The 26,919-nt window shown below is 41.1% G+C and overlaps 2 protein-coding genes and 2 long non-coding RNA genes across 5 annotated transcripts; 2 read left to right on the top strand and 2 right to left on the bottom strand.

Moving 5' to 3' along the window:
* Positions 1 to 1,842: 1,842 nt before the first annotated feature.
* Positions 1,843 to 6,672, bottom strand: LOC115787626 (uncharacterized). Its single transcript, XR_004020526.1, has 3 exons — positions 6,440 to 6,672; positions 2,786 to 3,059; positions 1,843 to 2,672 (listed from the first exon to the last, which is right to left on the bottom strand). It is a non-coding gene; the product is annotated as an uncharacterized LOC115787626 (long non-coding RNA).
* LOC115787632 (uncharacterized) lies at positions 6,627 to 7,711 on the top strand. 2 transcript variants are annotated; one of them, XR_004020527.1, is made up of 4 exons: positions 6,627 to 6,684; positions 6,758 to 6,806; positions 6,879 to 6,937; positions 7,470 to 7,711. It is a non-coding gene; the product is annotated as an uncharacterized LOC115787632 (long non-coding RNA). The 2 variants fall into 2 exon arrangements; XR_004020528.1 differs by lacking the exon at positions 6,879 to 6,937 and having other exon boundaries at positions 6,647 to 6,684.
* Positions 7,712 to 9,888: 2,177 nt separating this feature from the next.
* On the top strand, positions 9,889 to 20,050 carry LOC115785296 (hemicentin-2-like). The gene is made up of 7 exons (XM_030736853.1): positions 9,889 to 10,096; positions 11,903 to 12,068; positions 12,395 to 12,470; positions 15,842 to 15,980; positions 16,057 to 16,389; positions 17,448 to 17,675; positions 17,785 to 20,050. Exons 1-7 carry the CDS (start codon positions 10,039 to 10,041, stop codon positions 17,853 to 17,855), a joined length of 1,071 nt encoding a protein of 356 aa, XP_030592713.1. The 5' UTR covers positions 9,889 to 10,038; the 3' UTR covers positions 17,856 to 20,050.
* On the bottom strand, positions 19,064 to 25,452 carry LOC115785287 (ubinuclein-1). The gene is made up of 14 exons (XM_030736843.1): positions 25,222 to 25,452; positions 24,661 to 24,765; positions 24,416 to 24,514; positions 23,932 to 24,072; positions 23,690 to 23,781; positions 22,997 to 23,579; positions 22,821 to 22,891; positions 22,386 to 22,515; positions 22,179 to 22,303; positions 21,553 to 21,630; positions 21,077 to 21,220; positions 20,912 to 20,959; positions 20,230 to 20,810; positions 19,064 to 19,216 (listed from the first exon to the last, which is right to left on the bottom strand). The coding sequence occupies exons 1-13, from the start codon at positions 25,432 to 25,434 to the stop codon at positions 20,252 to 20,254; spliced, it is 2,388 nt and encodes a 795-aa protein (XP_030592703.1). The 5' UTR covers positions 25,435 to 25,452; the 3' UTR covers positions 19,064 to 19,216; positions 20,230 to 20,251.
* Between the last annotated feature and the right edge of the window lie 1,467 nt (positions 25,453 to 26,919).

Here is a 26,919-nt window from a genome sequence, read left to right on the forward strand (position 1 = left end):
TGTATTTCTAGAAATGCCTCCAAGCCTAGCACAGCCACTGTGTGCCATCACTATAAAAAGAAAGTATACACTCTGTCAGTTCTAAGGATTTATGTATCAGGACATAATAAAACATTATCTGGTCGTCACCACGTCTTAAGATGAGGTAAATTCAACCTAACCTGAGATAAACAACAACACAACATATTACAGTGTCATTATTTACGTCATAAAAACTACAACCCATGATTCAGTAGTTTGTAGAACCACCTTTGGCAGCAATAACTTGAAGTAATCGCTTTCTGTATGACTTTTTCAGTCTCTCACATCAGTGTGAAGGATTTCTGCTCCACTCTTCTTTACAACGTTGCTTCAGTTCATTGAGGTTTGCAGGCATCAATTATGCACAGCTCTATTACGGTCCTGCTGCAGCATTTCAACCAGGCTGAGGTCTGGACTTTGATTGGGCCGTTGCAGCACTTTGATTTTTTTTTTTTTTTTTAGCCAATCTGTTGTAGATTTGTTGGTGTGCCTGGAGTCATTGACCTGTTGCATGACCCAATTTTGCCCAAGCTTTGTCTGTCGGACAGATGACCTCACATTTGACTCCAGAATACTTTGTTATACAGAGGATTTCATGGTCAACTCAATGACCGCAAGGTGTCCAGGTCCTGGCAACCCTTCCAAACAAGCCATACCTGTTCAGTCTTTTTCTAACTGTGGTGTCATGAACTTTAACATTTAACCTGTAGAGTCTGAGATGTAGCTTCTGGTTGTTTTGCAGTTTCTCTGAGAGTTGGACAGTCTGATCTTGGGGTGAATTTGTTTGGCAGTCCACTCCTGGGAAGATTAGTAACTGTCATGAATGTTTTGCACTTGTCAATAATCTTTCTCACTGTAGAATGATGGACTTTATTTGGACACGGACTTCTAACTCTTCCCAGATTGATGAACACCAACAATTGCTTCTCTAAGATCACTGCTGATGTCTTTCCTTCTTGGTATTTTGTTAACACAGACCTGAGTAATCCACACCAACAAACCGCTAAAACTTCTGCTGTTGTAGATGTCCTCACACTTACTGACAATCACTGAATCAAGTGCATTTGATCATCAGTACCTGGCTGCTGCTTACCCGCTTAATTGCTATGGAAGCAGTAAGGGTGTAGTTAGTATATCACACATCGCTTCTGCAATTTGGCTCAGTTTACATTAAATAAATAATGACACGTGCGATGTGTTGTTCTTTATCTGTGGTTATATTTACTTTAGAAGCTGCTGAGGACCTGATTTTTTTTTTTTTTTTTATTATATCCTGATGTATAAAACCTGATGTATTTTCTTGTCCACATGACTTTAAATCTGAGTTCACAAAGTCGTTTATTTAATATTTAACTCATTTAATTGTCATGCTTTTTGCTGCTGTTTAACAGGTTTTGGTCTTCACCAACTCCTGAGGTCTTTAGAGGTCAGTTGTTTGCTACCCATCTCATTCTGCTGCTTGGTTGCTGAGCAGGTATGGTGGGCTGTTTGCTATAGAGTTTAGAGTTTGCACCACTGGAAAAAAAAATCATTTGATTATCTTTTAATATAATTTTACCTACTCTAAATAACAGACAGACTAATAGATGAGTGGAGACCCTGAGAAAACCTTAAATAAAACTGAATGGATTGTTGATGGATACTTGCATGTGACAAAATAAACATCTGTACTGCCTTCAGACATCTCCTGGACTGTATGGATTTATGTTTTCATTTTACAGTAATTATGTGTTTCATATTTGCGTGCTTTATGTATGAGTGATTCTTTATCCACTGTTTCATTTACTGCAAGCATAAAACCAACAACGTGCTGCTGTCAAATGAGTATAAACGTGTTTATTTCTGGTACAAATGAAAGTTCATGTCTCATGAACTTGGCTCCGTCTGCAGTCAGACAGCATGATGGAGGCCGAAGAGAAAGAAAATCAGCACTTCCTGGTGTGACAGGAACTATTTTAACAATTCCTGTACAAATACGCATGTGAAATTATGACAAAGCACACAATATGACATTCTACATTTAATCATAAATAAAATTCTTTTTTTTCCCTCAGTACATTTGTTTATGTTACACCAGAGAAATCGCAGGTACAAAGATTAAAAAGCCACCATCATTAGTTGGATTGATTGTATTGTTGTTGCTTATCATACTTTAAAGTATCAGAGTGAAAATTTTAAACAAAATATACTCGAGGTTCTGGGTCTTTTTTTTTTACATGTCATCAAATGTAGTTGAAATAATTTTGGGCATCATTAGAAAGCCTTGTATATGTAGGGTATTTCTGTGTTGCAAGGAACATGTAACTACACTGTTTAAACTACACAGAAACATCCACCTGATGAGTGGTGTACACACTGAAAAGATGGCGATGCATTACGGGGTGGAACAGACCCATACCTCAGCCCTATTTAGAATCACCAGTTAACCTAAACCACAGTTCATGTAAGGGAAAGAAATCATTTGAAAATATAATGTGCCCTCCTTTCTAGTCTCCACTGAGATTATTTATAGATGTTTATATTCACTGGTCCAGAGTGGGAACCGGTGATCGCCGGGGCGATTACGAATGCTCCCTGTTGAGCCGAAATTGTGGTTCCAGCGGAATGATGTGAAGCAGAGGAGGAGGAAGAGGGAGCAGGCGTTCTCCCCTCTGCAGGCAAAAGGACAAAGAAGCAGAGAATCAGTGGTGATCTAAGCACAAAGGCTGGTCAGAAACAGATATCTGGTTACAGGTGAGGATAAGAAACTCCACATTCACTGCACCTTCAAACCTGCTCTGTATCGCGTCTGCAATGTTGTTGACGTTCATTTTCCTCAGGATCTCAACAGTGACTTTCACAGCCGGCTCTTCACAGTAGCTATCTATCATACAACTCACAATCTCTCGACGACCTTTGTTCTCCAGGTGGGACTTTGGAATTGGTTTGCAGCTGTCCAAGATCTTCATTGAGAGGTACCACTTAAATGTTTCAAAGTCATCATTAGGTAGGTCTTGCAGTTTTTCAAAGAGCAGCTGTGGGACCAGCATGTCTGCTCACTGAAGAGACAAGAGAGGGAAAATTAGTTCTCTGTTTCTTTGATTTGAAAGACATACTTCATCCATACCTTTATTTGCTTTGCTGACCAACATTATAAGAGAAAATCATCCAAGTTTAATGTCTGTAATATTTACTAAAGTCTATTAAACCACAGATACTGGGAAAGGGTTGCAAAGCTCAGAGTACCTTACGCTCTAAAACGCATCAAATCTGCAGTCATGTTAGTAAATCATTAATAAATAGCTAAAGTTGACTCTGTCATGTTTTCAGGAATGGATACTGTCTTGAATAAGTCTTGAAAGTTGATAGTTCAGTAACTGTAAGTTGACATTTGAGTGTGACCACCCCATTATTGCAGGGTTGGGGGTAAAAATGTTATGCATTAAACTCTTTAGTAATAAACATAAAGTACACTTATTGGTAACACTTTATAATAACTACATACTACTAAGCATTAGTAAGATATTAGTTAGGGCTTTATTCCTCCTGATTTATAAACATGAATGTAAATGTTTAGTCTTGCTTAATAAGCTCATATGGAACATGTTTAATGGCAGCATTTTTATACTTTGGATGGAGTAATGATTTCTAAACGAAGTATTGTGTCAAAGTAAATGATTAACTACATATTTAAATGCACATTTATACATATACATATTATGAAATGAGCTAATTGTTTGTGAGTGTGTTAATAGAGGTTTTATAGCTGCTTATTTCATAGTGTAATTCTTGGTTAATGCAGGCAGTTACTAGTTGTTTTGTGTGACCTCATCTAAAGTGAGGAACATCCATACCTTACAAAGTATTTACAAATGAAAGTGAAAAGCCAGCAGGACCATGAGACACAAACAACTCTGAGCTAACTTCATAAGAGAAGCAGGAAATGATGAAGCACAAAGTGAAACAGAACATGCAAATATTTATTGCATGATGCAAACAACTCAGTGTTTACAGAATACTGAAAGATACATTTTATTAACAAAAGTATTCACTCGCCTGCCTTCACATGCACATGAACTTCAGTGACCTCCCGTTCTTAATCTATAGGGTTTAATGTGATGTCGGCCCACCCTTTGCAGCTACAACAGCTTCAACTCTTCTGGGAAGGCTTTCCACAAGGTTTAGGAGTGTTTATGGGAATTTTTGATCATTCTTCCAGAAGCACATTTGTGAGGTCACACACTGATGTTGGATGAGAAGGCCTGGCTCACAGTCTCTGCTCAAATTCATCCCAAAGGTGTTCTATTGGGTTGAAGTCAGGACTCTGTGCAGGCCAGTCAAGTTCTCCCACACCAAACTCTCTCATCAATGTCTTTATGGACCTTGCTTTGTGCACTGGTGCGCAGTCATGTTGGAACAGGAAGAGAATATTCCCAAGCTGCACAAAGTGATACAGAACATACAAATATTTGTTACAAGACACACTGAGCAGCTGGGTTCACAGAGTACTTAAACATAGATGTACTGAAACTTCATTTAAAATCAAACGTGAATACGGCTATCCCAAAGAAATGAGGAATATTTCACAGAGCTTCACAAATAAGTGTATACACCACAAACAAAATGCTTCTTGTCACACGACCCCTGTGTGAACTGATATTGCAGGAAAATGTCTCTGGGATGTTTCAGAGTTTGGAATTTCTTTAGTTCAGTCCTCAGGTTCAGCTTTCCTCTGGTTTATTTTCAGTGGTAGTTAGCTAGCTTTAGTCAGACAAGCCAGTGTTGAGGCAGGCTCAGTTCTAAGGTGCTCCTGAATTTAACAAATAAGTTTCTTAGTGCTGTGTTTCCACACAGCTGACCTCAGGTGATGATGAAAGAGAGGGGCATGGTCTCCTCCTCTGGCACAGTGAAAACTCAGAGCAGCTCCTCAGGGTACGAAGGTGATCAGGCTCAGGGGTGGCTCGCCATCTCCTTCATCTCTTTGTTTGTTGTGTCTACACATGTTTGTGAAGTTACATGAAATATTCCCCACTGCTTTGTGATAACCTTATCCATGTTTTAGTTTACAGAGAGCTTCATGGAGTGGGTTTTTATGTTCGAGCAGCTGCATCCAAGTCCTTAAATCACCAAGCACAATGAAAAGCGTTGGATTCAGTGGTGTAAAGAGGGGAGTGAAAGGAACTCTTAATGCTTCAGCATACCAAGACATTTTGGACCATTTCATGCTCCCAACTTTGAGATCACCCCGCTAAGAAGAGGACAATCGCCATGCAATCAACTGGGGGTAATACCCCCCCCCCCCCCCCCCGAGCGGATACTTTTGTCAATAAAGTTCATCTTTCAGTATTGTGTTTCACTTTGTGCTTCGTCTGTTTCCTGTTTCTCTTGTATTAGCTCAGACTTGTTTGCATCTCGAGGTCTTTTCAGTTTCTTTTGTAAATACAATGAGGTCACACAAAATATTCAATTAACAAGTAGTAACTGCCTGCATTAACCATCCAATGATTTTTTTGACAAAGCCAACAGAAATTGACTGTGAAAAGAATCATAAAAGGAATTGTGTGTGCTCTTCGCTTTTAACAATCTTCGCACAGCAATATTGATTTTAAGTTTGTTCATATGAGAGTGTGTCTCACTTTGAGTGTGTTGTTCTGGAAAGTGCTCAAAGAGTCTATGAGGAACCAAGTGAGTGTAATCACGTTTTCAGATACATTTGATGTATTCAAAGAGAACACCGTGGTCAGAACCACATAACTGGGCCTTAGACAGCCTGAATTTTAGTCTCCCCATTTTAATGCAAGCTCAACGACTTTCTTTCACTAACTTTCCATTTGCTAGTTCCTGAAAACAACATTAACTCCCTTTACAGAAGTGACACTGGTCGATGCAGGCGGTGTTGTCATCGGTGTGTTTTGTGGAACTGCAGACAATGAGGAAGTAAAGTCAGCGTCACCACGTCAATGAATTAATATCAGTGATTAAAAAAACCCCAAACCTTATAAACTACATCTGCATCTGAACACACATCAGTCACACATGGTCTAAATGTCTGCTTTTTATTTACATCAGGTCACCGTTTCTCATGGATATCTTACAATAAACAGATGGGCAGGAAGTAAAAAAAAAAACAAAAAAACAAAACAAAACAAAAGGCGCTGAAAACATCAAGTCCACCGACGACTTACTAACGGGATTACCTCTCAGCTGTCTGTGCATCAACGCCTTTGACACTCACATAAACGAAATAACAAACATCTAAATCTTTCATGCACAGCTGCACAACGCACAATAAACAACACGGTCAAGTTCACCGACTCCTTCAGGCTCATCGTTTCTAACTCCTGCTGCTTCCTTTGGTGTCAGAGCAGGCAGACTTCATCAAACAACCAAAAGAACCTAAATTTTCCTTTACAGGAACTTTAGGAATCAAAACACTCACCTCGTTAATGACGCACCTGCTGTAGCACCCAACAATAAATGTAAAGAAAAATGGCGCAAACAATTGCTTTCGGTTTCAACTTGGAGGATCTTTGTTACTGTAGCAGAAGGGACTCTAATTGGTTGGCTGCTATGATTGGGCGGCCGTGGTATAAAAGGGTGGCGTTCAACAGCATGTTGTGATCTTGCTTCCGGTGACGCACACGCTTCCGGGTTCTCATTCATGCTTTCTCCTAGTTTTAGTAGGTAAGGGCTGAGTACATATTGTTGCTGCTTTAGGTCTGTTTGCTCTGGTCCTGACGGATATTTCGTGTTACAGAGTACGCTGGTGGTAACCGTGTTGAGAGCCCTCCCTCCATAAGCTTCGGGTATGGTTACATATACCTCCTTTTATTGTAATGCGATTTTATCCTGTAGCTTATTGATCTTTTAACTTGTAGGTAGTAGCTGGGGAAGCCCCCTACCGGCCAATTCGGTTCCCGCAGGCATTGACTGACTGGTATGTAATTCCGTGGGTTTCTGTTTATACTCAATATATTTGCCAGTCATTTTAATATTTACTGTGTGTTAAAGGGTGTTTGGGCCTGGGTCGGCGGCGTGTTGATTACCGCGGCGGCGCCATCGCTTCCTCAGGATAAAGCTACCTTTTTGCCTTTTTTTTTTTTTTTTAAATTATAGAAGTGTTTTATTTGTGGTTATTTATGCCCGCTGCCTTTTTTTAATTTTATTAGTGAGAACTTCGATGTTGTGCCGGCAGGAATACTGCACCTTGAAGAGTTTTAGCACTACTGTTATAAGCAGGTGTGCTTTTATTTTATTGCACGCCTGCCGGTTTGTGAACAGCGGGTTGTGGGGATTTTATTTGAGAACTTGGGTTTTAACAATGTTCGTGTGTGGCGAGTTACCCCTCGCCCACACTACTACTTTTAATACGTGTGTGTGTGTGTGTGTGTGTGTGTGTGTGTGTGTGTGTGTGTGTTAATTTTTTTTAATTAAATTTGATTAAATTGTAATTTGTTTCTTTTATTTAGGAGCTGACGGCTGCCTTGAACGTATCTGGGTGCCCCCCTGGTGGTGGGATCTGTTTTTGTGCCGTGACTGACGGCATAATACTCCGTGTGGCACTTAGAGGGTGTGTGTGCGCGCGTGCTGGTGACGGGTACCAAGTATTCACGTGTGCGTTGGTGATTTTCAGCCTTTCTTCAAGCACCCCATTCGCCACGGATAAGCCGCAGCTCCCAGTTCATTTTACACTTTTATGCGATCGTTTTATTGTCTATTATAAAAATAAATTTTTATCTTACCACGTCTCTGTCTCAAGTGAAACGAACCTGAGTGTCCTTGTTTTGGTGAATTGGTATCTGCTGAAGGTATATTTCCCTGGGTGAAATTCCCAGGGTGGCGTTGTCGGTCTTTGCAGGTGACTCAAATTTTAATTGGCAGATTTTATTTTATCATCACCTGAGTATTATGTACTATAATTGACGTGAGATACAGACAGATCCACCCTACCATCGCCACATTACCAATCGTACAGAATTACGTCAGAAATTACTGACACACGCGCGTTTTCACTTGACTCTTACAGACCACATGGCATGTACACACAAGAGAAACGCTATAACATATTCTTGTTTTTCCGCAAACAAATACGACTGAAAGTCAGGAAAAACTGCACTTGTCCTGCAGATGGCGCACATTGTAAGAATTTGTCAAAATACAGCACAATGTACTGTATAAATGTGAAGGAATTTGGCTTTCCCATATTTCTTAACCACTGCAATGCATTGTAGGAGCAAAACCTCAAAAGCAGGGAGAGTGGTCTGGAAACAATCTACAGTGACGCTCACAGGCCAATTTGGCTATCGCCTCGTCCTGATGAAACATGCGCAAAAATGCGCAATTCCAAAGAGAAACTTCTTTTACCGGACTATCGGTAATTATAAGATCAACACGTGTTTTGGAGAAATCCCCGTACAAACATGGATAGATAAATGCTGAGACTGACAGCAGTGACCAGTGTGCTTCAGCAAACACTATTTTCTCCCTAAGTTAACGTGCGCGAGGGTGTTTTAATTGCTTAGTAATGCACAATAAATCTGTTTTTTTTTTTTAAATTAAATATACTGAGAAAAGACTTTATTTTGGTAACCACACACGTTTTCAGCTGTTCTTGGGCTCAGTAGGCTTCGGGTTTTGCCAGCCTTGCCTCCAACCTTGGAAAAATCCTCCAAGTTTGGATGCGTTTGGTTGACTTTCAAGCTTTCTGGGAGGCAGCGTCATCAGGTTTGTTCTACACGCTGCCAAACAAAGCTAAGCTGGCGTAGTGTTAGGTTTTATTTGACATTAATTCATAAATAAAGACTTTATGTGTTTTCCTCCTTAAAGGGCAACATTTATTAAGTGATGCTGGGCTAATTCTGTCATTTTAATGAAGCTTTCTAAACCCTGCACTGGAAAAATGTCCCTTATGTCACCTGTGTTTTTCCACAGCAAAGGAATGGCCAAGAAAATGAAAGACTTCACTGAGTGAAAAAGGTTGAAGATACAAGTTGTAGCTGGTCTCAGGAGATGAAAAAAACCAGCCTTTTTTTTTTTTTTTTTTTTTTTTTCTTTTTTGTACTTTCCCTTTCAGAGCGCAGATTCCTGGGAGGAGAATATTTAAATGACTCACAAAAACTTGATTTACCAAAGATTGCGGCACGCAATTTACCGCAAACTGTGCTAAATTTAACGTTTAATGCTTTGTTTTGCGCCTGGTCGTACCACTCTGGTGTCGGTTCATCTGTAATCAGAGGGGGAGATGATATCAGAAGGAGGGCGTCATTGGTGATGGTGGATGGCTCTTTGCTCGTCCTCACCCTGCACGTTTAGAGCCCCGCGTAATTCTGGTCAGTAAATGAGTCGGCGGAACCGAGACAATGGAGCTCCAGAGTGTAAAACCAAAACAAAGAGCTCAAAGACCCCGAAAGAAAACCTGCTGAGTCAGTGATAAACTCTACACTACAGATATCCGTCACATACATGACATTAGCGATTAGAAAAGTTTTAGGAAGATGTGTGAAATGGAGGTGCTATATGTTGACATACAACAATAAAATGGCAGAGTGAAAAAGGAAGAACAATCAGATGTCTTTATTCTGAAGCTGGTTTTTCAGTGCTTTTTTCGACACTTTTTTATTCTCAAAAGCTCTGTATCAGTGTATTGCTGTGTAAGTACCGCTCTCTGTCTCTCTAGCTCTCTCTCTCTTACACACACACACGCGCACACATACAATTATTCTTGCCGTCCATGCTGCAGCACTACACCGCATTTTTCTTGACCCTCCCTTCCTTCCTCTCTTCGTATACCAACAGAGAACGCCCATGGTGGTTTTCAGAGGCCAGAGCAAAGGCACTCCCTCATCATCAACTTCAGACACACAGAAGCAAAGCAAGTACACCCCCCCCACACACACCCACACCCACACGCACGTGTACATACACACACACTCTTACACAAAAACCAAAAGTACCCACTGCTACCTCAGAAGTCTCAGACTCTGGCACTGTTAGTATCAGTCAGCTGTTAGCGTGCGGTCGAAAAGACATCGGAGGAGGATGGGCGCTCCTGGATCCTGGATAATCACACTTCTGCTGTTTCACCTCTTTGGCTCAGGTGAGTGAGCTGACAGCTGAATTGGTGCTACGGACAGGCCTGATGAGACGAACCTGTTCAGTGTAGAGGGAGATCAGGTGATGCAGCCATATGAGTTGAAAAAGTAAGATTGAAGTGTCTGCCATATTGTCACATTGTCGTTAAGTGACAATGAGGGGCTTTGTGTCTTTGTTTTGTTTTATGCAGTTTTAGGAGGACTAAAAAGGTCAAAATTCCTCAGAGGTTTAAGCGCAGACATAACTGGGTCTGAAGTGTGTGAGAGTTTGTAAAGACCCCTGAGGCAAATTTGTGATTTGTGGTTAAACTATGTGTGGCCACTTTTCTGAGGGGGAAATTTACACCTTTTACTAACTTTAACCAACTGCCTTAGCAGGTGCATGCTGTAGGTTTAATCATACAAAACAATTAAACTTATAAAAGCAATATGATGTTAGAGAGGACTCAAAGTGGCTCAGCAGTCATTTGAAAACATAACAACATCAACACCTCTGAGGCTCCAATCTGCATAATAAGAACTTTAAATCTGTGATTTTAGGCATATTTAGCTGATATTACTTCCATGCCACTCACATTTTGAAAGCAGACTTTTCCTTAAAGATTTCAGTAATTCGGTCCCCTAAGATCTGCGAATCAGGAAGAAAAAGAAAAAGACGTTATTCCGTCTTCAAGTTTTGAGATTTTTGATGCTGTTTTGCTCAGTAGAGTCCACTGCCTGTAAGCTGACACAGCTGGCACTGCTCACTTTGAAAAGTGGCACATGGGAAACATAACTGTAAATTTTGACAGCCGGCACGCCTACTGTGAGTGAGATCATCTGATAGGCAGGAGAACAACCCCAGGACTCGATGGAACAATGGTCAATTAAAAAGAGGAGCGAGTTCTTCTGATTTGGGCAGGGTGTCCTTCCTTCCTCAGAGGAACACACTGGGTGTATTCAGCATGCTATAAAACAATGGTTCACAATAGATCAGCTAAAATGGGTATTATTTCATGAGATGGCAAAATTCAATTGACCCGTGCCTGTATTGTGTTAAGACAGAACAAATTACTCATGAGATCATACAGGTTACAGTGCCAGGACAAACATAGGAGGAGATCCATCCTTTGATTCATGGTTTTATTTATGGTATGGGATTTAACATCACAGTTACATGGACAATACCCTTACTAATATTTTTTGTTTTTGTGTGTATCTTATACAAAAATGTGTCTTCATGGACAGTGACTGACTGGTGTGGCCGTTTCTTGTTGGGTCCTTAAGTTTTTGGACAGTGTCATTTTTACTCTGTACACCACCACAGCGGATTCAAAAATCAAACAATCTCTGTTTAAAGTTAGTTTGTAATGTTGGGTTGTCCACTTACTTTTGTCTGAAAATAGGACCGTACATATAAAAATGGCTGTAATTCACAAACAGTTAATTAATACTTTTGTCAAAGCATTTAAATTAAGGCTGAAAGTGCGCACTTCAATCACATCTTGATTGTTTGATTTAAAATCCACTGTGTTGGTGTGCAGAGGCAACAAAACAAACAAACAAACAAACAAAACAAAGTCACTGTCCAAAAACTTATGGACGTGTTTGTGTAGCTGCTTTCACTTCCAGTAGGGGGCGACAAAAGCTCACACTGAATGTTTACATAAGGTTCACAAATATAACAGAAAGGTCTCAAGATGACATCACTTTACCAAAAGTGAAAAGAAATGACACAAAGAAGAAAGGGACTGAAACACATCTGTGTGAGAGGGGTTATAATGTTATTTCCTTACTGTGTTTTGCTCCTTCTCCTGCTCTTTTAACCTCAGGTACTTCATCCCCTGTTTTCACCAACACACCGTCTCTTCTACCGGAAATTTTACTTCCCTTTCCAACTGTCCCTGTCCCCACCCCTCCCTTCATCAGTAACTCTGGAGAGTCAACACAAGGAGTCCTCTGCCCTCTAAAGTTATCCCCCTCCACTGTGGTGGTCAGGTATGGCAAAATAACAAGTGATTAGTTCAGGGGTCAGTGATAAATGGTCTGTGTGCGCTGACTTGTCTGGGCACCACTGTTAACCCTTCTGTGTAATTTAAAGCCTTTTCAGACAGTAAAGTGAGCGCTTTGTGTCACTCAGACATCATTGTTCAGACATACTAAGACTATTACAGATAGGACCTCTGTGCAGCTGATGAGAGAGATTGTGCAGAGGGTTATGACCTTACAGCCTTGTCGTGCTGAGCTTCTGAAATCTGTGGTGCAACGGGAGATCGGCACTCTGCGGGGATTTAGTGCCGTTAACTGTGTATGTCCTTTCATAGGTATGGAGATCCAGTCAAAGCTAACTGCTCCATAAAAAGGATGGGGTTTCCTGTCCTGGGTTGGTATCTCCAGCTGGTAGGTTAATCCCTGCTTGATTGTTTATGTTTTATATTTTGAAAACCAGACACCACCCAGAGAGAAAAACAACATGTAAGGTTTATATGCTCATTCTCCAGTTTTTTTTATAAGGTAACTGTATATTTTCACCAAAACTATTATCACTCACAGATTAACTTCATAATCAATGCAAAGACAGTTATACTAAGTGTGAAGTGTACTGGAAAATACACTCACTGGCAACTTTGTTAGGTCTCTCTTTTTATCTGCTTGTTAACACAAATATCTAACTGACTAATCACATCACTCAATGCAGTTAGACACTTAGACATGCTCAAGATGACCTGCTGAAGCTCAAACTAAGCATCAGAATGGGGTTTACAGAGAATGGTCTGAAAAATGGAAAATACCCAGTGAGCGGCAGTTCTCTGGCCAAAAATGCCTTGTTGATGCAAGAAGTCAGAGAAGAATGGCCAGACTGCTTCAAGCTGATAGGAAGGCAACAGTAACTCAAATAACCACTCATTACAATCAAGGTATGCAGAAGAGCATCTCTGAACACCCAACATTTTGAAGCTTGAAGCAGATAAGCTGCAGCAGTTGCCACTCTTGTCAGCTAAGAACAGGAAACTGAAACTGAAGTATGGATCCATCATGCCTTGTATCAACAATTTAGCCTGGTGGTGGTGGTGTCATGGCATGAGGGACATTTTCTTGGCACACTTTGGGCTTCTTAGTACCAACTGAGTACTCTCTAAAGGCCGCAGCCTACCTGAATATTAGGTAGGCTTTGGCATCTTTTCATGACCACAGTGCACCCATCTTCTGATGGCTGCTTCCAGCAGGACAACACACAATGTCACAAAGTTCAGATCATCTCAAACTGGTTTCTTGAACATAACAATGAGTTCCTTGTACTCAAATGTCCCCCACCGGCACCAGATCTCAATCCAACAGAGCACCTTTGGGATGTGATGGAACAGGAGCGTCACATCAAATGTGCAGTAACTGTGTGATGTTATCATGTCAATATGGACCAAAATCTCTGGGGAATGTTTCAGTACCTCATTGAATCTGTGACACAAAGAATTGAGGCAGTTCTAAAGGCAGCATTAGCAAGGTGAACCTAATGAAATGGTCAGTCAGTGTTTAGTTACCAAGATCCCTTTAAAATGTTGCCAGCTATTATTAGCCAACAACATATATTATGGTATGCTTTAAATATAGCCCCACTGGCTGGCTAGAGACCTTCTTTGGAGTTTGCATTCTCCCTGTGCGAGTTCTCTCCGGCTTCCTCCCACAGCCCAAAGACATGCGTGTTAGGTTAATTGGTGATTTTTTATTTTTTTTTTCCATTTTTGGCCACAGCGGCTTTTATCCACAGTAGAGAGACAGGAAATGGGGTAAAGACACAGGGGAAGACACGTGGGCAAACTGGCAACAGGCCAGGACTCGAACCTGCGCTGCCCGCACCGCAACGTGGCATGTGTACAGTCATGGCCGAAAATGTTGGCACCCCTGAAAATTTTCCAGAAACTGAAGTATTTCTCCCAGAAAATTATTACAGTCACACATGTTTTGTTAGTCTGGATCTAAATCCCATTGAACACCTGTGGAGAGATCTTAAAATTGCTGTTGGGAGACGGCAGCCTTCAAATATAAGAGACCTGAAGCAGTTTGCAAAACAAGAGTGGTCCAAAATTCCAGTTGAGAGGGGAAAGCAGCTTGTTAATGGTTATAGGAAGTGGTTGATTTCAGTTATTTTTTCCAATACACACAAAGGAATGAACATGTACATAACAAAACGTGTGATGGCAATAATTTTCTGGGAGAAATACTTCATTTTCTGGAAAATTTTCGGCCATGACTGTATGTGGTCGCCGGCTTCACCACTAAGCCACCCGGGCACCCCCAGGTTAACTGGTGATTCTTAACTAGGCGTGAGTGATTAACTGTCTGTCTACCCTGCCAGTCGCTTTGTGACAGATGGTTGTCGTCTTCTTTTTTTGCAATGGTGATGGACAGGGAGATGAGTTCAGGAGGGGCTCTCCATGTACTGTGATGTTTGCAGATGAGACTGTGATCTGTATTAAGCATAGGAAACAGGTGGAAGAGAGTCTGGAGAGGTGGAGGAACAGACTGCAGAGAAGAGCAATGAAAGTCAATAGAAGCAAGATAGAATTCATGTGTGTGAATGAGAGGGAGGCAGGTGGAATGGTGAATATGCAATGATGCAGATTAGTTTAAGAGTCTACCTCTCAACAAGAGAGGTGAAGAAGAGAGCGCAGGTAGGATGGAGAGGGTGGAGATGAATGTCAGACTGATTTATGACACCTGGATAGCAGCAAGAGTGAAAGGGAAGGTTTACAAAATGGGAGTGAGAAGGCTATGATGCATGGCTTGGAGATGGTGGCACTGACAAAAAAATAGGAGGCTGAGCTGGACAGGACAGGTTGAGCAGTTTGGAGACAAAGTTAGAGAGGCAAGGCTGAGATGGTTTGGATACACGCAGGGGAGGGACAGTGGATATATTGGATGAAGGATGTTGAAAATGGAGTTGCCAGACAGGAAATAAAAAGAGGAAGACCACAGAGGAGGTTCATGGATGTAGTGAACAGGGTTGGTGTGACAGAGGAGGATGCTAGGGACAGGGTGAGATAGAGGCAGATGATCTGCTATGGCTACCTTTAAAGGGAGCAGAAGAAGAAGATTAGATGTACATGCATCATTAAATGCAATCCAGTGAAGCAGCCCTGAAACAAAGCAGGTCTACTCTAGTGTATAACTTTGATTCATCTGTCTGTTGAGAGATTTTTACTCACAAGTGCTGATATTGATGAGGAGTTGGAGAGTATTGTTATCAGAATGAGTTTCATATTCAGATCCTTTCCTTGATTAACTTCATGATCTTAAAAACAAACATGTGAAACAAAGTCCAGGATTCAATCAGTCTAAAGAAGATATCAGGGTCATTATCTTTTCTCTCTTTACCAGTGTCCAGATATACGGCTGCAGTTGTAATGATACAGAATAATCTTGTGCATCATTGACAAGTAATACATTGTACAGAAGTCCAATAAAAAAAAAAAGTTCAAACCATCCTGGTAATTTATGTGAACCACAACCTCAATGTTCTTCTACCATCACTCATGTGAGCACTGAAATGTCTGTGGAAAACTATGCTGCTATCTAAAGTGACCTGTCCAGGACCAAACCACCAAACTCCAAGAATGTTTGAAGGATCACGATAGGATTTACTGTTTTATTTAATGCTGTATTGGGTTAAATTTTAAATATATGCCTAATGACCTAGTCCAACAAAAATGCTATTATCTACTGTTTATTACGTTTGGAATAGCTTTGTGATTTTTGACCTTTTGCAACTCCAGGATCCTCCTGTCATCACATATAATGGTTTTCTGATCTGGAGTGTCGAGAGGATGACTAACTGGACCATCAAGCCTGTGTGCTTTGCTTTAGCTGAACAGGGAGGACAGTGTGATATTGCTCTCACTCTAATAGTCTACAGTAAGTCAACAACAAGAACAGTATCCTTCTGACATGCATTTTTATGTGTGGCTGATCTTCCAATCTGTCTCTACAGAGCCTCCAGACAGAGTATCCATCACATTTGTAAATCACACTGGGCAAATGATCGAGGGCGATCAGTATACTGTGCAGTGCAATGTTACAGAGGTTGCACCTGTCGAAAACCTCATTGTGACCTTCTACAGAGGACAAAATATTCTGGCTCAGCTGCAGTCCAATAACTCCAGAGAGAAGAAACCAGTGACTGAGAGCTTCACTCTGGACATCGTGTCCAGTAAAGAGGACAATGGAGCCGAGTACTGGTGCGAAGCCAAAATGGAGCTGGGACCTGAAGGACCACAACCCCCTCCAGTGGTGGCATCACAAAAACTCTTCACCAAAGTCCTCTGTGAGTGAATTAAGTGAGGTTTGCTTCTTCCATCCATCCATTTTCTTCCACTTATCCAATTCATGGTTGTGAGAGGTGCTGGAGCCTCATGTGGATTTTTTTTTTTATTATTTCACCCGTACTTCCCCCCTCTCCACATCTCTCGGGGTTCTGTAAGCCGCATCATGTCAGCTACTTGCTTGCACCACTGCAGCACCTATTTAAAACATGCCTGTTTTGAATGAACTGCTTTTTCTCAGTATCACTGAACAACTACCCACCCAAGCTACTTAAAATAGCTTGACAGCTCCTTAAGTAGAACCAGCACTGTTGAGAGTGCTAGATGAAAAAAAGATTTTTTTACATGGGAGTGAAAACAATGTAGAAAATACAGTAAGGAACAGCCCACAAATAGAAAATGTTCCAGGTGTGGATAATCCTTGTGCATCATGCTTGGGTGGGCACAATCTCAGGACCCATAGGCTATACTCCACTGATTTATCGTCTGGGGTAAATGACCACCAGAGCTTCTGGTGTAGTCCATATATGTGGACCGTTGATAACAAATATTCAGCTGAGGACTTTCCGCTCCATGCACCACTGTTTACCAATCCAGTTACATTTTGCAAAGCCAATTCATTGCCAGGTGGTAACCAGGTGTTTGAAATTGCATTTCAGTAAATACAGTCCATCTCAGTCTTCCAAAGACTGTTTACCTACATGTAAGCAAAGCCTAATCAGATTTGATTGGTCAACAGAACTGACAGACTACATAATGAAAGGTTTGCCTTGTTCACTGTTGCCAAAACACCATTGCGCTGGTGTTCTGCCATCTTCATCACAGGCCGGTGTCATTATCAGTGGGATAGGGTTATTTCATGTGTGTAATATTTCGTTTTTCTGCTTCCTGAGAATCACATAACCAAACTACTTCAAACAGCACTGCACTCTCTTTGTTCTACAGCAATACACCTGCTAACTGTAAAGTTGAAGCATTGAGTAGAACTGTTGTGGGGGAAAGTTCCTTTAGTAGATTAAATGTAGTTTTTTCTTCCATTTCTATTTATTTTTTCTCTCAGTTGCACCAGAGTTCCTCTGCCCTCCAAAAATGATGGTGACAGAGGGCAAGACATTCACCTGTGAGGTGACAGGAAACCCACAGCCATCAGTGACCTGGTTCAGAGATGGGCAGGTAGTTACTCTGCCCTCTCATTTAAGTAAAAAGGATGCTGGAAAATACACAATCCAGGCTGAAGGATTGTCTCCAAAAAACTTTACAGTGGAAGTGGAAATCCTTCCTGTCAGAGGTAGATTCCTGCTTGTTCCTGTTACATGATCATGGAAGTTCATGAAAGGAAAACTGAACAGAAATGTTAGAGTCCTCCAGTACTGAAACTTCTCTTCTCTTCTTTCTAGGAACTGCAAACAGCTGTAATGGACATTTCTTGCTGCTTGGTTTTCTTACCCAGATGATTAATTGGCTGTAAAACCTAAAAAAAAAAACAAAAAAACAAAAAAAACCCAAAACACCAATGATCTACAGTTCTTCTTTCCATTTTTGGATAAACTACCACAACCACTTATCGTGTCACTCCTCATGCCCAAATGGCTCCGCTTTAAATCTGAATGTCTTTATGTCCATTTCAAAGACAGTGGAGTCTCACTAAAAGCAGAGGCAGCTCTTGTTTTTTGGAGAACTACTGTCCAGGTACATGCTCTTATGCTGTAAAGCTGTCTATGTAATCTGCCCAAAAGGGAAAGTTCACATCTTTCAGATTGAAAGTTACTCTAGAAAGATTCACATTCTAGTCTTTTGTCACTCATTGTTCATGGGTCTGTGACAGTGCGCTTTAGTTAGACGCAGTTTACTTATAAAGCGCAGAAACTGGAACAAAGGTGAGACGGCAGTGTCCAGAAGAGAGATCTGGTTCTAGTTTGTCTTATTTTCTTTTGAACATCAAGATGGTGTTTCATGACCACTTGATATCTGTGAAGACATGCTCAGTTACGCCCTATCCTGCAATGTTAATACAGGACATTTAGGAAGGATTCTTTCTGGATCTGGACCAATTCCAAAGTGTAGTCAGTCCCAGGCTGAACAAAGCCCCACTTTTCATGGCATCATGCAAGCAAATCTGTTCCTAACTTTTGACTTTGTGCTAACAAAATGAACCAATGACAATCACTTGATGGCACTAAGTAGTGCTTTAGTAAGAAATTAGTTTTTGCCGATATCCAACTGAAGTTCAGGACTTCAGTGACCAGGTGTTTCGCTCCACACCCTTTTGGAAACTGTCTGGGTTCGCTATCAGAGAAGAGGCTGCACCCAATTGGTACAAGAGACTGACTTCCTAACAAGCTGCTCTTTGTGTGCGGGCAACCCTCCACTTCCTCATGGCCCCTTTGGCTTGTTGAGATATTTTGTATTTACATCCTTATTCAACACTTACATTTTTAGTCATTTGTACACCCCTTTCAATATTTTAACAAGCTGATTTTGCTGTTTTGACTCAACTGCATAAAGGATTCATTTGTTACTAGCCTCAGTCAGGTTGGTAACATGTTTCACTATTAAAATGTTCAGTTGCTGTACAACATGTTAAGGAAACAAAACACCAAATAAATGCTTATTCTATGCTCTTTATTATGTATTAATTCAAAGTATATTTTACATTTCAAAGCCTCTGAAACAAGTTGAAATTAAAAGGTTATCTTCACAAATGATTGTAGAGTAGGTGCAGAGGGTCTTGTCAGAATCAGACAGGTGGTGGGATGTCATTTTGTTGCTTTTCTCAGAGAGCCAGTTCTGTCACCGTTTACTTTCATACTTAAACATCCAAGAACCTGCCTGAGGGAAAAGAGTCAGATCAATATAAAATCTTTAACCAGTGCTGATTTAAGTATTACAACTACTCCATTAGAATCCCATCATGTGTCCATCTCCGAAGACTCTGCTCCCATCTGAAAAACATTTTTATCTACTTGACAAAATGTTGATTGTACAGCTTTTATATTGACATTGAAACTTATTGGTATACATAAGGCATCTTGCAGTACTGATGTGTTACGTTATGACAAACAGACTGCATAAAATATGGACGTAGCAACCATGTCATCACATATTGGTTTGGGCTCTGTCCCACAACGAAGCCTTACTCTATTCACCGTCTCCATCTTTGGGATTTGGAGTCAGATTGACTGAAGGGTGGCTCTTACTGTGAAACTGCACACTCCTTGACTGACTAACTTGTGATTTTCAAGTCGTTCACCAACCAACACGTCATGGATAATCCTTTGTGGCTCTTAGAATGACCATAATTTACCAGATGGATTTAATGTTTTATCCAATATGACCTGAAACAAGTAACTGAGCCGATGAACTCATTAAGAAGGTGCTTAATGAATTCAGAGAAAATGAGCTGGGGCCATTTTCTCACAGACATCTACTGGCCCAGAAGCCTTCGTGCAACTACAAGGTTCACCTCTCAGCATGCAGTTTTTAGGCACTTTGGTATTTGCTTCACTTCTTGAACCCAGAAGCTACAATGATGTTTTATATTGTCAAACATGAACATTTTGATTTTTGAATTTGAATTTCGTTTTATTTCTAGTTATTAGGATGTTACATTTTGTCATCTTGAGCATTTATGGTCATTTAGTTCAACTATGTTCACTACAGAAGTGCTGTCCAATTTATTCCCCAAATAAGTGAAGGGCTTTTATTCCTTTAAATAAATAAAATTAAAATAAAAAAAAAAGTGTCACTCCACTGATTTTACACACAAGGTTACTATACATACTTGGCACTACTCTAAATTCAGAGTCAATGTAATGTTAGAACAAAAAGTAAATAAAACTTACTGCATGTCTTTGTTCAAAGTTGTCATGTTTTAGTAGTAGTATCTTCAGAGAAGCTCTGCACCTGAACAGCATCCACGTGTCTGATGTTTCCAGCCTGAAACATCTGAGACAAAACGTCACCACATGTACTGCTCACTGGGAAACCAACTGGGCTGGACTGAGGAGGAGGAGGGGGAAGGAGAGGACTCTGCATCTCCAAAAAGTTCCAGCGCTGAACAAAATGTTTCTTTGCAGCTTCTGCTAGGAGCTCGTGAAGCACTGGGAGGGTTTGCTCCTGAGCTAGGGCTTGATCAGCAAGGAGATCCAGGAGAGGAGCGGGAGTAGGTGTTGCATCAACTTGAGATTTGTCTGATTCTGCATCTGTAGCGGCCCCAACATCCAGTCCCACTTTTTGGACCTCACCCTTTTTCAAGGCAACACCTTCCTTATGAGCAACAGAACTGGGGATATCCGAGCCTTCAGTAAAGACACAACCTGCTCCTCGGGACAGTTCCCCCATCAGGGGTGGAGTTCCCTGATGATCATCACAGCCATCTGAGAAAGCAAACGACTGTTTCTTCTCACACTTGGCTTTCTTTACTCTAAATACATGTGAAACAGCATTTGCATTGTTGGTAAACTGACTTAACATTTCATGTAGAAACTTATGCAAGAAAAAACCTCCACCCATGACTGCACTCACAGTAACGAAGAGAGATCTAACAGTTTCCTACTCTCCTTCATCAGCACCCTGGAAGGGGGTGGGGAAAGAACAAAAAGAAATCAGCTAAGGGTGCACATGTATAGTTTAAATATCGAAGTTAAGTTTTCATGACCGAACATGTCCATCTGCGCCATTATTGTGTACCTAGACTGCATCCACCCTTTTGGCCAAAGTGGTTTGACCTCATTGTCGAGCCAGATCTTGAGATGCTCTTCAATCTCCTGGTCCCCCTTTCTTTCCTTTTTATAATTGTCCACTTTTGCTTTCAACATTTGGCCCAAGCACTCTCTACATGAGAGAACAGGTTGAGGTCTCAGTTTTCATGCACTAAAGCAGGGCTCTTCAACTCCAGGCCTCGAGAGCCCCTGTCCTGCAGGTTTTAGATGTGTCTCTGCTTCAACACACCTGAGTCAAATATAGAAGTCATTAGCAGGACTCTGGAGAACTTGGCTGCATACTGAGGAGGTAATTGAACCATTTGATTCAGGTGTGTTGGATCAGGGACACATCTAAAACCTGCAGGACAGGGGCTCTCGAGGCCTGGATTTGAAGAGCCCTGGTTTAAAAGATGTCAGGGAAATTTAAAATCATTAACCCCTTTATTGACCTTTACACCTTACCTGATCTCCTCATTCCATTTGAACATTTTCTTAGGACCTCCTTTTCTTCCAGTTTTCTCATCATTGTCCTCTGCTGCCCTTTAGATAAAAATGGAAATTCATTGTCACTGAGGGCAAACTGTGTACATACACTAGAGTAATGTTCATGCAGGGTCCCCTGCCTTTTTATTGTATAACCTGGTGGTATCCATCACGCAATACTATAAGTGAGGCATTAAAGAATTAGTCATTTTCCTGTGAAAGGCTTCAGCGTAGGCACCTAAAAAATACATTTTTAAAAATTCACCACAACTTTAAGATTTAATCAAAAAAAAAAAGATTCATCACATAATGGCAATGTATTGTATGTATAGATTTTTAATGCAGTGAAATCCTTAGCATGAGCTTTGACAGCCTTATCTGGATTTTACTTTTTACATCAACTATCAAATTATGCATTTACTTGACTTCTTACATATAAATCAAATTAACTGCTTGATCAACAATGTAAGTCTTAAATCACCACAAGAAAGTTTCAAGTTAAAAGGTTGCAATCTTTAAATATGGTCACAGCCCAGTTGTTGGATAGTCTAGGAATTGCCACATCCCTTATTTTCCAAGAATAAATGTAATATTTATGAACTTACTTTGAAGTCTTGACTTGTTCATATACCTGACAATCTTCATGGAAACATGAAATCTGCTCAGGCATAGATCTTCCAATGGCCTCCCTGAGTTTCTGCATGGGATCTTCCACTCCAGGGGGCTCCTCCTTATAAACAGCACACAAATATAGAAGCTTAAGTTGCTTTTCTATGTGTAATAGAAAGGCAACTGAACATGTGGGCACTTACCATTTGTGCCATCAACAGTTTCTTTACACGTTTGAGAAGCGTATCTCTGCTACAGGGCAGGAAAGACGACAGGTGTGTGTACACCTTGGAGCGCAGTGAGCTACTCTGCTCCCGACACTGCAACTCAATACTGCATCAAGACACCAAGAGAGCAGAAAAGTGCAGTTAATCACCATGTTCAGTACCTCAGGTGGAACAGGTAAACATGTAGTTAGAGGATTAGAGTCATCCACTGGGTTGTCTACCTTTGAGCATGCAGCCGTACCAGCAGCTCTGTGATGCTGCACTTAGTAAAGTTTAATCTTGGCATATCCTGCTAATGTTTCCTCATATTAGTTTAGTGCAGTGTTTTTCAAACTGTGAGGCACATCCCCCGGGTGGGGTGCGGGGTCATGACAGGTGGGGCATGAAATCTAAAAGTCTGGGAAGACTCACTCTAGCAGGATTGAGTTGATATCTGGATTGAAGAACTTGAGTTTTGACTCCCCCTCTGATGTCTTGGCAACCTAAACACAGTGTGAACATTGTGTGTACATCCATTCTGCAGTTTGTCATCACATACAGTACACATTGTATACAGTCATGTTCACTTCAGTGTAAATCAGTCTCACCGCTGTGAGTTTTCTGATGCTGTCTTCCAGCGCTGGGGGAAGCCCCTCTAGCAGCGGGGTGCTCTGTAATGTTGAGCTGGCCTCTGACAGAAGCTGGATTCTCTCCGGCTGACATTTCTGCTGCAAATTAATCTTTGAATTTGAAGTCAGGCTTTTGGCATCAGAGAAAGCGTTCAGCTGTGTTGGATCATCTGTTTTGCTTTGGATCAGCTGTGTCTCTACAGCAGGCTGAGGAAGTGATTTAGGTGGGGTCTCTTCACTGACCTCTAATAAAGAGTCCAGATCAATATCAAAATCTACTGTGCTGGCTGCTTGGATCAGGGCGTGGTCATTAGTTGAGCCAATTAAACTGAGGAGAGGGTCAGTCAGCCCCGTGCCTCCACCCCCACCTGCATCTGCAGGGAACAGAGGGGTTGCTGCTGTACCCAAATTTGCAGCCGCCTTCTCTCTCATTTTCTTCTGTCGCTCCCTCTCTTTTTCTTTTTGAAACTTTTTCAGCATGCTGGTGACACTCAGAGTCCTAACAGCCTTTTTCTTCTTTCTGATCTTCAGCTCATCAGCCTGCCCAGTTTCAGACAAAGTGCTACAACAGAAGCACATTACAAGGAAATTACTTAGAGTGTTGATACGTCAGCTATATGGCATCAGCATCCAACTCTGGAGAAAAGGTTAAATGACTTTGGTCGGCCCCACCTTAACTTCGGATCCAATCTGCTTGCCATCTCTCCACCTGCTCTGCACCGTTTCTTCTGTGGCTTCTCCTGCCCATCACTGAGTTTACGTTTCTGTTTGAAGGTGTGTGTTTATCAGACAGTTCAGAAACTTTCTAAAGAACCAAAACATTCATGCAAAAAAATTTGTCTGCGCATGAGGACCATTAAAAATGTGCTCAAAATCTATTCAGTAGATTTGCCAAATTCTCCATCTCAGCATGCAGTCGTACGGCTTACTTTTGTCTCTTCAGTTGTGGGATCATCGCTTTCAGCATCAGAAGCCCGGCGGAACTGCAGCACGCCCGAATTCACGTAGAATCCACCAAATCTGGTGGTGATGGAGCACGGCACAAACTCATCATACTAAAAAAAAAAAAAAAAAGCAGTAATGTTTTGCTTTAAGTTAATTTTATCAATTAAAAAAAAAAAAAAAAGTATATTAAACTAACTATTGAGGGACCCCTAATTTTCATAAGTGAAGCCATTTAAAGGGAGATGGATGAAGATTGCGATCATTCTTCTGAGCATGCAGGAATATCATGCACTTTGCTTTCGAGAGCGTTCATGTAAACTGCTCCAGCAATGAGCAGAGGAAACATTTATTCAGTGGTGAGTGAGGTCAGTGTCTGTCATCCAAACTGCGGCTTTGTGCAAGTAAAGACGAGTTGACACCAGCTGTGAGAACATTTTTAAAACACTGACTCACAGCCTCAGAGTTGTCAATGAAAGAATCCTCTTCATCATAACCGTATCCAATGTCAATCAGGTCCTGGATGCGGTCCTTTTTTTTCTTAGGTTTGGCACCCTGTGTTGAGAGGATGCAAAGTGTTGTTGCACCATCATCATAGTGAGCAGCATCTTTTGTTCACAGGTTGATGGAATCATATAGGCTAATAATATGTTTTAAAAAACAACCTGTTTACACCAGGACAAAAAAAAAAAAATATTCACATATTTTTCTTCCAGCTTTCTTGCAATGGCAGCAACTTCATCGTTCTCCCTCTTTTCTTCCTTTTCACGTCTGCTCAGGGGTCCTCCATCTTTTGACTGACTGATCTGAAACAGTGAAATATGTCAGTCAGTGCCTCTTGCTGCACGGTCAGTATTACTTATCAAAAGGCTTTCATTTTGATCTCTGGCCCACTGAACCTAATCAGACCTGGCTCTAAGGCTACTTAGTTTTGACGTGGCTAAAAGACAAATAAACAAAAACTTCATTTGTACAATAATTTATTCTAAAAATGAGAAAACGCTGCTGTTTAAGTATCAATGTAGTTCAAACTGAATTAAACCTGAAGTGTGTGTGTGTGTGTGTGTGTGTGTGTGTGTGTGTGTGTGTGTGTGTGTGTATAAATGCCTACATCCTTAAATATTTTTATAAATCTGGGCGGTTAGCTAAAAGCCTGAAACATATTTACATAATCTAGACAAAGCAGAGCCATGAGTGTGTTTTATCTTGACTGGTCACAGGTCAGGGAGGTGGACACCGTGACAAAAAAAAAAAAACCCCACCTTGTCGTCTATAAGCTGATTGTAGCTGAACTCCGGGAAGCTCCGCTCGTCGGGCTCAAATAATTCGAGGACCAGCCGGACCGTTTCGGTGTCAGCGGGTCGGTCTGAGACATTTTCTCCCCCCTGCGCGCACTTTTTGTCCGAAGGCGAACTGAAATAAGAGGGCGCGTCACTGCTCTGAGCGAACAGCTGAACTCTCCGGGACTCAGCCATCCCAGCGGCAGCACAGGCGGCTTCAGGGGTTTGGTTTGAACAGGGAGGGTCAAGGAGGATTTAATTAAGAAGAAGCAGCTGCAGGTGTGCACGCAGTGCCCAGGAGCGCTGCCTCAGCAAACAACCCCGTTTGCTCCCGCTGCCGAGATCATTCTGGCGTTAAAATATGTTTCCCGTTTATCTTAAATGACGATGTTCTTTTGCTACTTTAATAAAACGAGTTTAAATACATTTTAGAAAATACCTTTGGCTCTATGGTGAAATCAGAGGTCAAATGTGACATTTTTGGATGCCAACATTCACCTGTCTTCCTTCACACGCATATGAACTTGAGTGACCTCCCATTCTTAATCCATAGGGTTTAATATGATGTCGGCCCACCCTTTGCAGCTGTAACAGCTTCAACTCTTCTGGGAAGGCTTTCCACAAGGTTTAGGAGTGTTTATGGGATTTTTTTCTTCCAGAAGCACATTTGTGAGGTCACACACTGATGTTGGCTGAGAAGGTCTGGCTCACAGGCTCCCAAAGGTGTTCATTCCAAAGGTGTTCTGTCAGGTTGGGATTTATAACTATGATTCTTACAAGTGTGGTGTGTATTGTCAACATATAGAAAGTACTGTATAAAGATTTAAAATATCATGTCACAATTGACCTCTGACCTCTCCTTCAAGGTCAAATAAGGTCAAACTTTCATAAAACGCCTTTTATCTTTAAAACTGTGTTTAAAATGTTGCTGCCTTTGTTTGTACTGGCAACATTTAGGAAATGATACATGCTGATATATGGCGATTCTAAATATCACATTATAGTTTGCATTCAAATATGTCACCTTTGACTTCTGACCTTAACTTTCTATGCTTCACGTCTGCCTTTCTTTCAAGTTGACCCCAAAATGAGTTATAATTTTAAAGAAAGAGAAAGAGAATGAGGTCCCTGGTTAGTTAGAAATATACTGTATTATACAATAACTCCAGTTTGAGTAATCAAAGTAAGCATCTGCCATGCTACAGTTATCTGAATTTTTACTGCTCTACAAACCTGTTAAAGTATGTTTAAAAAGAACAAAGAAAACAAAATCAGCATATACAAAATACAATATTATTTCATTAAAAGTAAATACAGCCCAGAGAGTGAGCTGCCTCGGTGGAGGTTTGTGCTTTCAGAGGGCTCCTTCTTTATTTATGTATTTATTCAGTTATTTTCACCTTGCAGACACAACCTACCTTTTTGTTATTCAGCCTGGCTTGATTGACATGCTGAACATGCAATGAGGGCAACTACACAAATCATCCTACCAGAATGCAACAACAAGAATCAAAGCTAAATGTTCCATTCACTGTGCTTTCCCCCTTCCTAACAATTATCATGTCACAGAGTGCCCTCTCACCTCTACAAAGTACTCTGACACAAAATTTCTGACGGTTTGGAGACAAAGCTAGGGAGGCGACAACTGCATTTTCCAGTGCACAATAAAGGTACAGTTAT

The sequence above is a fragment of the Archocentrus centrarchus genome, chromosome 1 (genome assembly GCF_007364275.1).
Source record: "Archocentrus centrarchus isolate MPI-CPG fArcCen1 chromosome 1, fArcCen1, whole genome shotgun sequence".
Lineage (NCBI taxonomy): Eukaryota > Metazoa > Chordata > Actinopteri > Cichliformes > Cichlidae > Archocentrus > Archocentrus centrarchus.